Source organism: Muscardinus avellanarius (genome assembly GCF_963383645.1).
Source record: "Muscardinus avellanarius genome assembly, chromosome: 5".
Classification (NCBI taxonomy): Eukaryota; Metazoa; Chordata; class Mammalia; order Rodentia; family Gliridae; genus Muscardinus; species Muscardinus avellanarius.
In genome coordinates this window covers 2,943,234-2,960,922 of record NC_137790.1, presented here as the reverse complement: position 1 = coordinate 2,960,922, position 17,689 = coordinate 2,943,234, and the positions used below count along the sequence as shown (strand labels likewise).

The 17,689-nt window shown below is 49.7% G+C and overlaps 1 protein-coding gene across 5 annotated transcripts in view; it reads left to right on the top strand.

Moving 5' to 3' along the window:
* Positions 1-17,373, top strand: part of PKNOX1 (PBX/knotted 1 homeobox 1) — a gene marked incomplete at both ends in the record, with an annotated part of 39,207 nt that extends 21,834 nt beyond the window's left edge. Inside the window, 6 exons of one of the 5 annotated variants that reach the window (XM_080695428.1) lie at positions 2,037-2,133; positions 4,484-4,581; positions 11,514-11,636; positions 12,475-12,551; positions 15,621-15,793; positions 17,162-17,373. In XM_080695428.1, coding sequence (XP_080551554.1) covers positions 2,037-2,133; positions 4,484-4,581; positions 11,514-11,636; positions 12,475-12,551; positions 15,621-15,793; positions 17,162-17,373 — 780 coding nt within the window. Of the gene's footprint in view, positions 1-2,033; positions 2,134-4,483; positions 4,588-11,513; positions 11,637-12,474; positions 12,552-15,620; positions 15,794-17,161 lie in introns of all 5 variants that reach the window. The other 4 variants (XM_080695425.1, XM_080695427.1, XM_080695426.1 and 1 more) reach the window with 4 other exon arrangements.
* Between the last annotated feature and the right edge of the window lie 316 nt (positions 17,374-17,689).

The window sequence follows — 17,689 nt, the reverse complement described above, 5'->3', positions numbered from 1 at the left end:
GCAGCGCTATCACTAGGTGCAAAGGTCAAGATTCCTTTCAGCCCTTGGCTCTATTAGAATGAAGGTCAAAGATAGGGAGGAGTTCTGCATTTGTAATTATTGACTGGAATGCTGCCACTGCATCTAAATTCTAACTAGTTTTTATTACCATTTGAACAAAGCCGAGGACATTTACCAGGAAGTTTATTTTCCACGGACTCAGTTTCTCTCACAGTCCTGATCTTACACCACCGGAGCAATTTGTGTGGAGAGTTAAAAGAATCATTGTTAAAAGAATAATAGTTATGAAAGAATATCTGAAAGTGGAGAATACTTTTGGCCAGCGACCACACCTTCTCTCGGGGCTTATTTCTCACGTTGAGATCTTGCCTATAGACTGCATGAGTAAATCGCATGCAGATGCCAAGAGGGCGAAGCTGTAGCTGGTATCTGCATGTTCAGTTTTCTTTTTTTTTATATACTTTTATTGGTACTTTGTAATTATACACCATATTGAGATTTAAAGATATACACACACACATGCCCATGTTACTTGGTCTATTTCCTTCCGCATTACCCACCCACAAACACCTCAAGTTTGGTTTAGCAGTGGCAGGGCTGTTCAGAAGGCCTTGTCCTTGCTGGGTTAGCTGTGGTGGTTGTGTTTTGGGCTGCTGGTCCGCCTCAGGCAATCCCCAGGCCTAGGAGTGTGTTTCCTTCTTGACCTCTGCATCTGCAGGTATCTGCAGTGATCACTGTGATTGGGAATCAACCAATCTCCTGCCCCGCCCCTCCCTCACTCCCTCTTCCTCCCTCCCCTGTCTATTAGAGGGTGGTTTTGGTCTTTTCAGTAAACTAGCATATTGTTTAATTTGTTGTTCTTTGTTGTTTTTCTACTTTGAGTTTCATTGATTTCTGCTTTGGTCTTTATTATTCATTTTTTCCTTCTTTTTGCTTTGGTTAATTTTGTTCTTCTTTTGGTGAGATTTTATTTATTTGTTTATTTTTGTGGTACTATGGGTGGAACCCAGGGGCTTTTCTACCTCCAGGCTATATTCCCAGACCTATTTTTTACTTTATTTGGACACAGGGTCTCACTAAGTTGCTGAGAGCCTCAACTCAGTAGCTGAGGCTGGCTTTGAACTTGTGTGATCCTCCTGTCTCAGCCTCCCAAGCGCAGGGATTACAGGCATGCACCACTACGCCTGGCTTTTTGGTGAGATTTTAAGGTGGAAGTTTGAATTATTGATTTGGGTGGCTTAACTTCTATTGTGATCAAATTAATGTGACTGACTTTAAGATACCTCCCAAGTGTACACATTCTGGTCAATGGCAGCCCAGAGTAGTCACCTGTGGTGACATCCACTGACATTCTAACTGCTTAACTGTCAGCGTGTGCCAACACCTGAGGGTGCCCTGACCTGCCCGCCGCTGCCCGCTGCCACAGTAAATGGATAAGCTGCTCCCTTGAGTGGACTTCAGATGGGGAGTTCCTGGCACGCTGTCTACAGACATTGTTGTGGAGCTGCTACAGGCCAGGCCTGGTCCGAAGCTCTCTGCAAACAAGAACATGGAGGTGGGGGCAGGTGATCTGTGCTGGGGCCCACACAGGCGTCAGGGTAGCACCCCATCTACGTGAAACAGCTGTGGCCCTGCTCACTTCCTGGCACCTCTGAGCCTGTGGTATAATCTGAATGTGTTTGTCCTGCCCGGGAGGGTTTGACTCGTGGAGAACTCAGTTATCTGAGTTAGATCTAAGGAGAAATGTGTGTGATCAGGTAGCAGGGACTTCCTAGGCTTTCAGAAAGGTGCCTGGAATATGACAGTTGGACGACAGACAATCTACAGTCCCATGTGGACCAGCACATCACAGCTAGCACTGCACCCTGGTTGCCTGCACACCACGCTGGCTTTCGAAAGCCCTGGCATCTGATCATGCTGTGCCCAAAGCCTCCCATATTTGTCATGGTATAATTATGGCACGTATTTTGAAGTTCTAAGCATGGGTTTTCCATTTTCTAATATTTCTACAACATGTGTGTTCTTATGTTCAGCAGATTCAAAGTGCCATCACGGGCACGCTCAGCCCACAGGGCATCGTGGTACCAGCCTCTGCCCTGCAACAGGGAAATGTAACCATGGCGACAGTGGCAGGTACGAATATGGGAAGTGGATACTTTCTCTGTGAGCTTCTGCAGAAAGTAGGTCCATTGCATGAGAATGAATATATAAATATAACTTAAAAGTTTTTTAAATTTTTGATATTTTTCTTGATTTTATAGTATTTTAATTAAGCTGGTTGCTAATATAATAGTGCTAGAATCTAAAGCTTTTTAAATGTCTGTTTCTTGTTAATTCTCAACAAGTATACTATGCAAACTTTCTATAAGAGTTGAAATATAAGCCAGACGTGGTGGCACATGTTTGTAATCCCAGCATTTGGAAGGCTGAGACAGGAGGATTGTGGTTCATAGACAGCCTCAGCTACTTAGTGAGACCCTCTGCAACTCAGTGCGACCCTGTTTATAAATAAAGACTAAAGAATAGGTCTGGGGTGTAGCTTGGACATAGAATGCCTCTGGGTTCCATTCCTAATATTGCAAAAAAAAGTTTAAATATATAGCAAAACCAAATATGATTTTCAGATAACAATTTTTAATTGTGCTTTTAGGCCGGACGTGGTGGCGCACGCCTGTAATCCCAGTATTTGGGAGGCTGAGACAGGAGGATCGCAGGTTTGAGGTCAGCCTCAGAAACGTAGGCCCTCAGCAACTTAGTGAGACCCTGTTTCAAACTAAAAATTTAAAAAGGGCTGGGGGTATAGATCAGATATAGAACACTCAGGTCAGTGCCAAGTACTGCAAAGAATAAATAATGATGATGATGATAATGATGATAAGCCAGGCATGGTGGTACACGCCTGCAATCCCAGCACTTGGGAGGCTGAGACAGGAGGATCACAGGTTTGCGGCCAGCTTCAGCTATTTAGTGAGGCCCTCCACAACTTTGAGACCCTATTTCAAAAATAAGGAATAAAAAATAGGGCTAAGAGCCGTGGCTCACACTTGTAATCCCAGCATTTGGGAAGCTGCGACCGGAGGCTTGCGGTTTGAGGACAGCCTCAGCTACTTAGTGAGGCCTTTGCAACTCAGACCCTGTTTCAAAATCAAGAATAAAATAGGACTAAGGGTGTAGCTTGGAGATAGAATGCCCATGAGTTTCATCCCCAGTACCAAAAAATAAAGGGCTAATTTGGGGGCAAAATGCATCTAGGTTCAATCCCCAGTACCACAAAGAAAAAGAATATAATAATAACAATAATAATATTATAAGATAAATATATAATATAGCTATAATATAATATTATAGTTATTTATTTTTCATTGTGCTTTTAGCAGCACCTGGAAAGTCCTAAGTTATAGTATAAATTTATGACAAACAAGTGAAAATACAGATTTAATCTCAGTACTTGTCTAACAAGCACCATTATAGGAAGGGGTAGATTTTCAGTGTTCCCTGTATGTGTGAAGAGTGCTAAGACAAAGCATCATGAATGTGGGACAGGACAAGTAAAAGGTAGACTTTTACACTAAAAACCTATATAATAGCATAAAAGGAAACATTACAGGAAAAGAAAGTTCTGTTGATCAAAAGAGCATAAGTAGAATGAAAATATGTATTATCCAGCACCTCTAGCCAAATCCTTAACATATGCTGATCATAGGAAAAGCAGACAGCAAAGGTGAGCCCAGGGAGGGAGGACGCCTGCTCAGGGAGTGTCCTTGCCAATTCACAGTGTGGAGTTCACTTGCAAAAAGTATGGCTGACCATTTGAAATGATGAAAAAGCTCATCAGACTATAGAGATCTTATTCCATAAATTACAGTCTGTAAGTATATCAAGAACAGTGTCTAGCCGGGCGTGGTGACGCCCCCTGTAATCCCAGTACTTGGGAGGCTGCAACAGGAGGATCGCTGGTTGGAGACCAGCTTCTGCAACTTAACGAGTAGCTAGTGAGACCTTGTTTCAAAACAAAAAATAAAAAGGGATAGGAGTATAGCTCAGAGATAGGATGTTCCTGTGTTCAAACCCCATTATCACCAAAGGACAAAAAAAGGATAATGGCTTTTAAAGTAACATTAAAATTTAGCTGGTTGTGGTGGTGCACATCTGTGATTCCAGCAACTTGAAGCTGAGGCAGGAGGATCACAAGTTGAAAGCCAGACTGAGAAATTTACCGAGATGCTATATCAAAATAAAAGGCAAAAGGGGTCAAATATGGTGGTATTCAACTATAATCTTAGTATTTAGGAGGCTGTGACAGGATAATTGCAGGTTCTAGGCCAGCCTCAGCAACTTAGGACCCTGTCTCAGAATTAAAAAGGGCAGGAATTCAATTCCTGGTACTGCAAATAAATAAAAAATAAAAATAAATAAATAAATAACAAATAAAATCATCAGGATTTTAAAGTGGTTTGATCTAAATTTTCTTCTCCTTTTTGAGGTGGCACAGTGTACCAGCCTGTCACAGTGGTCACTCCGCAGGGCCAGGTGGTCACACAGGCCCTATCGCCTGGAACCATTAGGATCCAGAACTCCCAGGTGCGTGTGCCTCTTGTGGAGGGCTTGGGGGCGAGTGTCACCCCCTGTGTGGGCCTGGTTGGGTAGGCTGAGGCAGCCCTGACGTGAAGACCGTGTCTCCCGGTGTGCTCTCTATTGAATCTGCATGTCAGCCTTTCTTTCTACTCTTCTTCTTGCTCATTGTAGACAATTTCTGTAGTTCAGGAAAGTCTACAGAAGCAAGAAGGTCACTCATGACCCCGTTCCTAGTGCAAAGGCCGGCCGTGTGTGCCTCCACTGTGTAGTGAGGTCTGTTGGCGCAGAGTGAGCCTTTCCCACCGGCAAGACCTGCCCACGACTCCAGCAGGAGCAGCTGGCTCTGTCCCCAGCTTTGAAGCTTTCCAGGCCTTCCTGCTGTGCCTGGAGTGTATCTGGGGCACTTCAGCTGTGGCAGACCCTGAGAGAGCGGGGGCTTCCAGCAGCGGCTCCTGGCCCTGCCCCGGTTCGTCTTCACGTGTCCCGTCGCAATTTGGGCTGTACTCAGCTCCATGCACTGGCCACTAGGGTCTGCCCACAGACCCGTGCCCATTGCTACTAATTGCCTGGCCCTTGGCCAGGGCCTCCTTTGAAGGTGAAGAAGCCGCCATGACCCTAGAACTCTGTACCCTTTGTGGCTGCAAAACCAGTACCACGTGGAAACATAGAAGTCAGCTGCCAGTGGGAGCAAAGCCAGGCTCATCTGGACTGTGGCGGCAGCAGCTGCTGAGTGCTGGATGTCTGACCAGGGGAACCCACTTGCTGGGCAGCCCTGGGGAGTAGAGCACCCGTGAGGTCTCTTCTCAAAGCAGTATCTCTCTGTCTCTGTCTGTCTGTCTTTCTTCCTGTCTTTCTTTCTTTTCCTTTTTTCTCTTTTTTGTGTTACTGGAGAATGAAACCAGGGCTATTCTACTTCTGAGCTACACACCAGCCCTATTTTATGTTTTTAATTTTGAAGCAGAGTCTCATTAAGTTGCTCAGGGCCTCCTTTAAATTGCTGAGGCTGAGCCAGGCGCACACTTGTAATCGCAGCATTCGGAAGGCTGGGACCGGAGGATCACGGTTTGCGGGCAGCCTCAGCTACTTAGTAAGGCCCTCTGAAACTTAGTGAAACCCTGTTTCAAAATTTAAAAATACACAGCTGGGCGTGGTGGCGCATGCTTGTAATCCTAGCATTCGGGAGGCTGAGACCGGAGGATCCTGGTTCGTGGACAGCCTCAGCTACTTAGTGAGGCCCTCTGCAACTCTGTGAGACCCTGTTTCAAAATAAAGAATAAAAAACAGGGCAGGGGGTGTAGCTCAGAGGTTGAATGCCCCTGGGTTTCATCCCCGACACCTGCAAAAAAAAAAAAAAAAGAAACAAACAAACAAACAAAATAAAAAATACAAAATAGGGCAGGGGGTATAGCTCAGAGGTTGAATGCCTCTGGGTTTCATACCCAGACTCACAAAAAAAAAAAAAAAAAAAAATGCTGAGGCTGGCTGTGAACCTGTGGTCCTCGTCTCAGCCTCCCAGGTATTGGAGTTACAGGCCTGCATCCTCACCCCACTTTTATGTCTTTGAACCAGGACTGATGGGGTCAGGCCAGTTCCTGAGATGCCTCAAGGCATCTTTCCTAATGTTCTCGTGCAAAGGACTTATATTTAACTTCTTGTAATGATGCTAATGTATTCAGGAGCCACACCTTTCGTGGCCCTAATTTTACATAAAATGTGAATTTTTGGTCCAAATTAAAATCTGTGTACTGTTTCTTCTCACTGTAAACATGGATAAATACAGGCAACAATACCTATGCCACATTGTGGATTCTATGCTGCCTCGAAATTTAGTCTGTTCCTTTTTTTTTTTGGTACTGGAGATTGAACCAGGGGTATTCTAATCATCTGATCTGCACCTCCCCAGTCCAATTTTATTTGCAGTACTGAGAATGGAACCCAAGGGCATTCTACCTCCGAGGTACACTCCCATCCCTATTTTTATTCTTTATAGTTTGAAACAGGGTCTCACTGAGTTGCAAAGGGCCTCACTAGATAGCTAAGGCTGTCTGCGAACCATGATCCTCCTGTCTCAGCCTCCCAAATGTTAGGATTACAAGCGTGTGCCACAATGCCTGGCTCCTATTTTAATTTTGAATCAAGGTCTCGCTAAGTTGCTGAGACTGGCCTTCAGCCTGTGATCCTTCTGTTTCAGCCTTCCAGATACTGAGATTACAGGCATTGCCACCATGCCCAGCTTGTCACCTTTAAGTTTAGACTCACACAAAGTATCAGGGCATGAACAAATAGAGACAAGTTTTTTGCCAGAATATATCATGAATGGCCTCTAGTCCAATTCCCAGTAGAGTTCTTGTCCCTAAATGAAATCTCATGAGCACCATGTTTACTGTCCAGCATTCTGCTGTTCTGAGGTTAGACCAGAAGTTCCCTTTAAGTTCTTCGTATACTATTCTAAGGCTTCTCTAGTGTGCTTTTCCCGAGTTTTCTAAATCTTTCTGCAAACCAGTTCCAAAGGCTTGCTTGCTGATTTATTTATTTATTTACTTACTTATTTATTTATTTTTGGTGGTACTGGGGTTCCTGGAAGCCCTTCTACCTCGGGGCTACACTCCCAGACCTATTTTATATATTTTTTTGGAAACAGGGTCTCCTAAGCCAGTGCGCGTGGCTGGCTTCGAACCCGCGCGATCCTCCTGTCTCTGCCTCCCAAGCGCGGGGATGACAAGCGTGCGCCACCACGCCCGGCCATTCCAAAGGCTTTTAAGCCACATCGTCAAGTATAGTCACAGAAATACCCTCATGCCTGGTACCAAAATCTGTGTTAGTCAGGATTCTCCAGAGGAGTAGAACCAATAGAATAGATGTGTAATTGTAAAGGGGGTTTATCACATTGGCTCACAGTCAAAGGCTTCATCGTCCCACAGTGGCTGCAAGCCCGGGAAGCTAGAGCTGCAGAACAAGGGGGACTGGCACAGCCCAGCCTGGGGCTGCAGGCCTCACAGGAGAGGTGCTGGCGTGAGGACCCGGAGTCCATGGCAGCAGTAGTCAGCACTCCCAGGAATAGAGCTTGTCGGGTGAGGTGACAGACGCTGTGATCACAGCGCGTGGACCCTGAGGCAGGAGGAGAGCAGGTGTGAGGCCGCCTCAGCAGTTTAGTAAGACCCTGTTTCAAAAGAAAAAGGGCAGGTTGGGGATGTAACTCAGGTAGAATGCCCCTGTATTAAAGCCTCAGTGCCAAAAAGAAAAAGAAGAGTCACGGAGCTGGTGTGCACTGGCCGGCTTCCTCCTCCTCCCAGGCTTGTTCCAGCCAGGCCCCAGGCTATTGAACATGCTACCCACATCCAGGGCGGATCTCTCCCCTCGGTTTGCTGCTCCATGTACTCTGAAACTCCCTCAGATACTCCCAGACATGTGTTTCCCACAGTCTGAGATGTCTGCTAACCCAGTCAAGTCGACAGCCTCGTTTAGCCAGCAAGCATGCCCCCTGGGTAGTAGGGCTGGAAACCACACACAAGCTGGCTAGAGTCCTTGGTGTGAAAAGGAAATGGGTTTTCTATTTACTTTAAATTTAGACTCACACAAAGTCTAAAGATGGAGGGTCTTGCAGGGTGTTCCTTGGGTAAAACATAGATGTTGCACATGTTTTTTTGTGTGTGTATGTGTGGTACTGGGGTTCCTGGAAGCCCTTCTACCTCGGGGCTATACTCCCAGACCTATTTTATATTTTTATTTGGAAACAGGGTCTCTTAAGCCAGTGCGGCTGGCTTTGAACCTGCGTGATCTTCCTGTCTCCGCCTCCCAAGCACAGGGATTACAAGTGTGCGCCACCATGCCTGGCGCATGTGTTATTCTATCGGCTATTTGGGCTGTTCTGGGCTTTTTTTCTTTTTCTTCTTTTTTGACCAAAGTTTTTTTTCTTGCTATGCTTCAGAAAATTAAGGTAACTCACCAATGAGGGATTCTGAGTTTTATGTTGGAAACTACCAAGGTGGTTTGTCAAGAAAATTGGAGGACTGGGCATGGTGGCGCATGCTTGTAATCCCAGCATTTGGGAGGCTGAGACAGAAGGATCACGGTTCGTGGACAGCCTCAGCCACTTAGTGAGGTTTTTTGCAACTCAGTGAAACCCTGTCTCAAAATAAAGAATAGCCAGGCGTGGTGGCACACGCTTGTAATCCAAGCATTCGGAAGGCTGAGACCCAAGGATCGCAGTTCGCAGACAGCCTCAGCTACTTAGTGAGGCCCTCTGCAACTCAGTGAGACCCGGTTTCAAAATAAAGAATAAAAAATAGGGTAGGGAGTTTAGCTCGGAGGTTGAATGCCCCTTGGATCCATCCCCAAACCTGCAAAAAACAAACAAAGAAAACAAAAAAACCCACAAGAGTAAAAAATAGGGCTGGGGGTGTAGCTTGGAGGTAAAATGCCCCGGGTTCCATTCCCAGTACCACACAAAAAACTTTTTTTTTTTTTTTTTTGTGGTACTGGGGTTCCTGGAAGCCCTTCTATCTCCGGGCTACACTCCCAGACCTATTTTTACATTTTTTTATTTGGAAACAGGGTCTCCTAAGCCAGCTCGCGCGGCTGGCTTCGAACCTGCGCGATCCTCCTGTCTCTGCCTCCCAAGTGCGGGGATTACAAGCGTGCGCCACCACGCCCGGCCAAAACTTTTTTTTTTTTAAGTTACAAAAATGAAATTGTCGCTGGACGTGGCGGTGCACGCTTGTAATCCCCGCGCTTGGGAGGCAGAGACAGAAGGATCGCACAGGTTCGAAGCCAGCTATGCTGGCTTCAGAGACCCTGTTTCAAAAAAAAAAATTATATATGTGTGTGTGTGTGTGTGTGTGTGTGTGTGTGTGTGTGTGTCTGTGAATGTAACCCAGAGGTAGAAGAGTTTCCAGGAACCCCAGTGCCACCAAAAAAGAAAGAAATTGTCCACTGTGCTACCCCCAAAGTTGGCATTATCCTGAGAGACCGCCAGTGGCAGCGGCGGTAGCAGAGGCAGCCGCAGTTGGTGGCAGTCACACGTAACTCTGTGGCCCTTGTTCCCATATGGCTGTCCCTGTCTGCTGTCACACAGGGCTCCCTGCCTGGGTAGCAGGGCATGGGTGCAGGTGGGTTGACTTCGTCCGCCCCTGAGAGGTGGCCATTGCATTGCTGCTCAGGAGAGGCTCGCATGCTGCCTGGGACATGCCTGCTGGAGGGGCCAGAGCAGCGCTAGGACGTTGTCTTTGATCATGCCACCAGTACAAACCCACACACGAAGAAGACGTTCATGAGAAAATGAGGAAGAGTTGGGGCGAGTTGTGTTGGGGTCCCTCCACCGCTGTGCCTGGCACTCTGCACAGCTGTTCTCATGTGTGCTGGCGTCCCCCTCCCGTTCCTCTTGGTGTTTCGTCAGGTCGGCGAGTGGCCATCCTGACGCTGCCCCGCAGTCCCTGCCAGCCCTTTGGGGGTCTGGGGATGGAACCCAGGGGCATTCTACCTCTGAACTACACCCCCTGCCCTATTTTTTATTCTTTATGTTGAAACAGGGTCTAACTAAGTTGTGGAGGGCCTCACTAAGTAGCTGAGGCTGGCGACGAACCGCAATCCTCTGGTCTCAGCCTCCCAAATACTGGGATGACAAGGTTGCACCACCAGCCTGCTTCCCTTTGCCATTTTTGCTGCTGTTTTCTCCCTTGTTTCTTGCAACCTCAGCCTCTTGGCTCACCCCTCTCATGGGAAGGAGGGCCCGCCCCCTCGTTCCCCTTCCTTGCCGGTCCTCCCGTGGGTCGTAACCCTCCACCAGGGTTACAGGCTGGCTTTATCTTGTCAGTGTACGGTTTCCCTGGGTCAGTGGTCACGTCTTCATGTACCCCAGCAGCCCTTGGTCATTTCCCTCAGTCCAGCCTGCCTGGAGATGCAGTGGTGCTGCCCAGTGCCCCTCCTTCAGCCCCGGAGGCGTCCTGTCACAGGCGCCCTTGCCGTTTCCCGAGCCTCGCCCTCTGCAGAGCTGAAGCACCCCACTGTCCACTCTTCTTGGTGCCTTGCAGTCTCGTGGGCTAAGCAATGGGGCATTAGCCCACTTTTCACTGCAGGAGGCGCAGGTGGGAACGGGCAGTGGGCGGGAACCCCAGTGTCTCAGCAGGCAGGGCCTCCACGGAGCTGGGTTCCTAGAAGGACCATGGTCTATAGAAGAAACGAACCTATCTGGGTGCACATGCGGCCTCTGCAGCTGGGGCTTTGACCCACAGCAAGCAGGGACAACTGGAGGTGGGTGTGGCTTGGGGGCTCAGTCCCCAAGAGAGCGTCCCCATCGGGGACCAGTCGCAGGCCCAGGTTGTGACCTGAGCATCTGACCAAACTGCTATACATCACGGTTCCTGCGACCCCTCCTCAGGTTTCATTAATTTTCTTGAGTGACTCAGAACTCAGGGGAGGATTTATGTCAATCAGCTAATTACAAAGGACGTCACAGAGGCTCTGGATGCAGGCAGACATGCTCAGTGCGAGGTGCGGGGAGGACGTGGCGCTCCTGAGCCTGTCCTCACATTCAGCCACCTGGAGGCCTCTGAGCCCTGCCCTGTGGCAGGAAGGAAGCTGTGTTATAGGCACGATGGACTGGATCATGGCTGCAGCTGATGACCCTAGCCTTCAGCCCCTTGCCCCTCCTGGAGGTGGGGGCTGCAGGTCCTGCCTTGTCTCCCCCGGGGCCAGCTCCATTGTGGAAGCGGCCACGGGCCGAGCAGCATGCAGAAAGATGTCGCTGCCACTTTCAAGACCCTAGAGTCTTGGGAGCTGTGTGCTGGGAAAGAGAGCAGACCCCAAATCTCACACATGACCTCTCTGTATTGTAAACAGCCATTTATCAGGAAGACCCTTGTTATTTGCTCCAGCTGAAGTGGTAGTTGTGTCATTATTCTGCCCTCTGACATCACTTTTCAATTGTGTAAAAGCTTCAGCTGCAGTTAAACCAAGACCTCAGCATCTTGCATCAAGATGACAGCTCGTCCAAGAACAAGAGGGGCGTCCTGCCTAAGCACGCCACCAACGTGATGCGCTCCTGGCTCTTCCAGCACATAGGGGTGAGATGCGGGCCGCTGGGGGCTGAGCTTCCCTGAGCTACGCCACGTCATGGGTGGCACTCGTGTCTGGTAGGCCTGGTCCTACGTGAGGATTGTGTTGAGTGTCCGGAATCTGTTGAGTGTGGAACAGAGGGAGGGCCCCTCACAAGTGGCTTTGAGAAACTTGAAATGTGGCGAGGATCTCGCTGGCGGCAAGGGAGTGGTCGGAGCTCAGGCTGGTCGTACACAGGCAGGACCGAAAACCCTGCCTATCAGGGTGATGGGGCCAAGTGGGGCGAGTGAGAGAAGTGGGCTAAAAGTAATCGATTTGGGCAAAACCCCAGAAAGTGACAGTATCTTCACATTCTCGATTTGAAAGGAAGCCATGACAAGGTGAAGGGTAAAACATGGCCTCGGCCACACCGACAGGGCAGTGGGTGGAGGTGCCCAGCCTGCCGCGAACCATTAGCGCCGCGTGTGCCTCCTCCACAGCCCTGCACGGGCCCCGCTTCCCGATGGGAAGGCTCTGGTCACACTGGTGCTGTGCTCGTGGCCAGCCACTGGCCAGGGGTGCGTCCAGGGCATGCCCCGCAGTGATGTCGAGGGCTGGCAGCGGCAGGGGCAGCAGGAACCTGGGCATGTCAGGATGTCATGGCTGACCACATCTTCTCAGCCCTGACCACTATCGCGTGTTCTCAAGCAGCAACGAGAAACGCTTCCTTCTGTTCTGGGTGTTTCTAAAACATTATTTGTAAGACAAGGTTAGGTTTTGGCTAACGGCACAGCACTACTGATACTTACCAGTTGTTACTAATGCTCGTGTGTGCAGCAAGTCTCCAGTAACCTTCTTTATTTTCAGCATCCCTACCCGACAGAGGATGAGAAAAAGCAGATTGCTGCTCAGACAAACCTGACACTACTCCAAGTCAACAACTGGTAAGATGCCCGCCTCTGAGCGGGCCCGGGGAGCCTGCTGCTACCCTTTTGCACAGCGTTGGGATGCAGGGCGCTGTGCCCTGGCAGCACACGCTCAGCAGAGGGCTGCGCTTGGTGGCAGGGTACTGGGGACTAATCAGGACTCATTTTATGTGACTCACAAGTATCTGTAGTTTCTGTGGACTCTCGCCTACACACCACTCGACCGACTAGGGAAGTTTCCGTGTGCTGTCACCGCCCCACGCTGTATTCCCTCAAAACTGGGCTGTTTTGGTGGATGGCTTTGACGGAAGCGTGAGGGTGAGGTGTGCTAACCCTGCTGGATCCTCTGCTCACCTCCTTTCAAGACCTGGTACCATTGTCCACATCCCTCTGCTCCGTCCCTGTCCTGCTGCACGGCAAGGCCTAGGGCTTTCCCCGGAGAGGGATGCCCTGGGGCATCTGTGTGTATAAACCAAATGAACTTCCTCTCTGACTCTGGGCCACATAAGCCTTGCGCACACGTGGACCTGGCCACGCATCCTTTCTGTGAGAGCCGATGCCCATCCCTCAGGCACGCCCCTCCTGCGCTGCTGGTACTCGCCTCATTTCCATGCTCTTCCGCTCAGTAAAGTCAGCGTGTGTGAAAGAAAGAGTAAGGGTGTGAGCATCACCTTTCATATCGACTGCGAAAAGTAAACCTCTCAGGCTCCAGAAGAGCAGCAAATGTTTCCTAGTTCTGCACGCGCAGAAGCAGAGCTGGGCTTCGTGTTGCGTGGGATACTCCTGTTGATTTCCTTGCCCTCGACCATTGTTTTTTATTTGGGAAGCAATAATAGATCGTGCTCTGTTACGCCGTTAGATCTTGTAAATCGAGTGTGAGCAGAGCTGTGAGGGTCCGTCGTGTTGTAGCCGAGCGGCTTCTTCTCACCTGTCTCTTGCTGGGAGGGCACACTTGCTTGAGTCGTCACCAGGTGGATGGGGGACTGAGGGTCGCTGTTAGACCAGAGCCGCGTGGCTGTTCTGGGCTCTGTGCCCATAGTCACGCCTCTGCTTTTATCCACTCGTGCTTCCTGGAGTTCTCTGGCTTGCTACTCTGTCGGCATCACAGAATCGGCTAGCCTAGAATGGCTAGAAGGCCTCATAACCAGCACTTAACTCTTTCTTTTTTGTGGTACTGCGGATTGAACTCAGGGAGGAGCTGCTCCCTTAGCGCTACTTTATTTTGAAGCAGGGTCTCATTAAATTGCTGAGGCCCTCACTAAATTGCTGAGGCTGGCCTTGAACCTGCATTTCTCCTGTTTCAGACTCCCACTTATTGGGATTATAGGCATGTGCCACTACACTCAGAAGCTTTTAATTTTTAAAATTGGTAACATGAAAGCTGGGCATGGTGGCACACACTTGTAATCCCAGTATTCGGGAGGCTAAGACAGGGGGATCATGGTTAGTGATCTACTTAGTGAGGCCCTTTGCAACTCAGTAAGACCCTGTTTCAAAATAAAGAATAAAAAATAGGACTAGGGGTGTAGCTTGGAGGTAGAATGCCCTTGGGTTCCGTTCCTAGTACCATAAAAATAAATAAATAAATAAAATTGGTAACCTGACTTTAAATCTTAAATTATTAAAAAGTTCTTAGATATTGTATCTGCTTTTGGCTTCTATAACTTCCTTTTATATTTACAATTCCATCTCAGGTGGATGGTACCTGCTGGTCACTAGCATAGACAACAAACAAGTGTTGGGGCGGGCTGGGCCCCCCCCAAACCAGTGCGGTGGAGCCATGGTGGCACTCCTGGCTGAGATCGGCCCTCAAGTGCTTGGTGCTGGGGACCAGCTGTCACCCCACTCAGCGCCCTGGTGACATTGTAGCTCGCTGCGGGGATGTGTCCCCCGGCCCCTCTAGGAGGCTTTCACCTTCAGATCTGAAGTCAGGCAGCATCAGAGCCGGTCCCCTTGGATTCTGGGGTCTCACTGGAGGGCCTTCCAGTAGGGGCGCTGTCAGAGTGGTCTACAGGGCTGACGGGAGGCGGAAGCAGTGCTGCGTCTCCGCTCTCTGTGAATCTCCAGATGCACGTAGGTGGCGTGTGTGAATCTGGACGGGTTCCCCTGTGCCCTCATGCGCTGGGGAGGAGGGTAGGAGCAAGTCCTGCAGCGTGGTGGGGCTGCGGTCTCCAGGTGGGTTTAGCAGTAGCAGGTGGAGCTGAAGAGGTTCCAGTTGATGGGGGCTTTCGTGGGATAGAAGCGCTTCATCTTGGACTGCAGCTGGTTTTGTAGCAAAGCGCCCTCTAAGGAGCCTCCTGGGCAGAGTGCCCTGCAGTATCTACCTGTCCTGGAATGCAGTAGCCGGAGGAGGAAGAGCCGCCTTGGGGTTTGCCCTCCCCACATTCTCGCATCTCTAAAGTCAGTAACGTGGTGCGGTGGAGGATGGAGCTGGAACAGGCCGTCCTTTTTCTGCGCTTGCCCTGGACGTGAGGCCATGTCTAGCCTGCCCTGTCAGCCTAATGTTTGCTGATGTCTGTGTTGGGGCTTGGCTCGGGCATGAGGCCCCACTGCTACACAGAGCCCCCAGGGACTTGTCACCTCCCTGCACAGGCGCTTGCTGGCTGGTGTCCAGGGAAGGCTGGGGAAGGAGCTGGCCGTTCGGAAGTCTTCCCGATGGTGACGCTTTACCCCACACCTGCTTTGTGATGAGCCGAGGCACTTCCCGGGGGGCTTGGCACCTGTGCCAGCCAGAGCTGCGGCAGGACAAGAACGCAGGCTGCCTCAACGTCACAGCGCTCTCACAGCTGCCTTGCGGAGAATAGGGTCATGTTATATCTAATTCACAGACACCGAGCAACCCAGAGGAGGGGGCAACAAAAACATGCTGTTCTTATTTCAATGAGTTATTTTTAAAACAGCAGGTCTGTTTTTCTGAGTGTTTAGGTTGCTTATTGATTGATATTCCATTCTTTCCTCTGGGACTTTTCACTGTTGGGAGTCATCTTTCTAGGCTGGTTGGGAAGGATGCATGTGCACTAAGAATACTTTTTGATCCACGGTCTCATAAGGTCCCTTTGGCCTAAGCTCCCCTGTGTCCACACACAGGTTCATCAATGCTAGAAGACGGATTCTTCAGCCCATGTTGGATTCGAGTTGTTCAGAGACTCCAAAAACAAAGAAAAAAACTGCTCAGAACAGGCCAGTGCAGAGGTTCTGGCCCGATTCTATCGCATCGGGAGTGGCGCAGCCACCGCCCAGCGAGCTTGCCATGTCAGAAGGTAGGTGGTGCTGAGACCGTGTCTGAACCGGCGGCCAAGGGTAGGGCGCGCAGGGCTCTCCTCTGGGGGCAGCGCCGGGCTGCGTGGAGCCCACGTGGAGCCCCGGGACTCACTCGCACATAGGCATCGGTCATTCTCTCAAGGGCTGCTGCTGCCAACGCGCTCCGCCCTTGGCTCCGTTAGTGGTTTTCTTTCTGTCCGCCTTTGGATGCAGACAGTGGCATGGATGGGAGTCCTCCCACTGGGCACCCTTTTTTGGTCCATGCACCTGTTTCCTGCTTTTGTTTATTCACTTTGACCTCTGTCGTCCTCTCCCTATCACGGGCCAGCATTCTGATGCGTTCATGAGCATCTTTCTATTTGAATGAGCTCTTTAGATGTGTGTGTGTATATCTGGGGGGGGGGGGGCACTGAGGATTGGACCCAGAGGCATTCTACTTCTGAGCTACAACCCCAGCCCATTTTATTTTTATTTTGAAACAGGGTCTCACTAGGTTGACAAGTAGGTAGCTAGGCATAGTGGTACATACCTCCAATCCCAGAACTTGGGAGGCTGAGACATGAGGATCATAGGTTTAAGGCCAGCCTGGAAAACTTAGAAAGACCATGTTTCAAAATAAAAAAATAAAATAGGACATGTTGGCACACACTTGTAATCCCAGCATTTGGGAGGCTGAGACCGGAGGATCGTGGTTCACAGACAGCCTCAGCTTCTTAGTGAGGCCCTCCGCAACTTAGTGAGACCCTATTTCAAAATAAAGAATAAAAATTAGGGCAGGGGGTGTAGCTCGGAGGTAGAATACCCCTGGGTTCCATCCCCAGACCCACAAAAAATAAAAAATTAAAAAATTAAAAATAAGCTGGTTCTATAATCCCAGTAGTTGGGGTCTGAGACAGGAGAATTGCAGATTTGAGGCCAGCCGTAGCTAGTGAGATACTCATCAACCTAGTGAGGCCTTGTTTCAAAAATTAAAATAAAATAGGTCTTTGGCCAGGCGTGGTGGCGCATGCTTGCAATCCCCGCGCTTGGGAGGCAGAGACAGGAGGATCGCGCAGGTTTGAAGCCAGCCATGCGCGCTGGCTTAGGAGACCCTGTTTCCAAATAAAAAATGTAAAAAATAGGTCTGGGAGTGTAGCCCGGAGGTAGAAGGGCTTCCAGGAACCCCAGTACCACCAAAAAAAAAAAAAAAAATGGGTCTTTGGTGTAGCTGAGAGGTAGAAAGTCTCTGGGTTCCATCCCTAGTGCCTAGTGTGTATATGCCTGTGTGTCTGGACTTTGGGTCAGAAAAGAGGGCCACACCCCACTGATTGGAAAGATGCTGTCCTCCAAGCACCTGTTGAAGAGGTGACCCCTGTGTTCTGCCGCAGGCGCCGTCGTGACCATCGCCACGCCCGTGAACATGAATGTGGACAGCCTGCAGTCCCTGTCCTCAGATGGGGCCACCCTGGCCGTGCAGCAGGTCATGATGGCAGGCCAGAGCGAGGACGAGTCTGTGGACAGCACAGAGGACGCCGGGGGTGCACTGGCGCCCACCCACATCGGGGGGCTGGTGCTGGAGAACAGCGACTCCCTGCAGTAGGAGTGCGGCGCCGCCCGCAGGAGCCAGAGCTGACTCTTTAGAGTTTGCACAGCAAACATTTTACACAGTTTTATTTCTAATATGTTTTATATGTAGATATAGGAGAGTGCACTTTTGTATTTCATAGTAAGCTTAAAGAGCGTCTTTGCTGGCGCAGCGACTTCTTTCAGATGTGCGTGTGTGTGGGTTTTTAAAGAAATTCTTTAAAGGTTTCATGCTAGAAATGTGATGAATGACCCCGTCCCGCCCCCAGTCCCTAATTAGATTGAGAAGTGCGCTGCCGTTTTCTATAAATCATGCAGGTTGAATTGAGTTC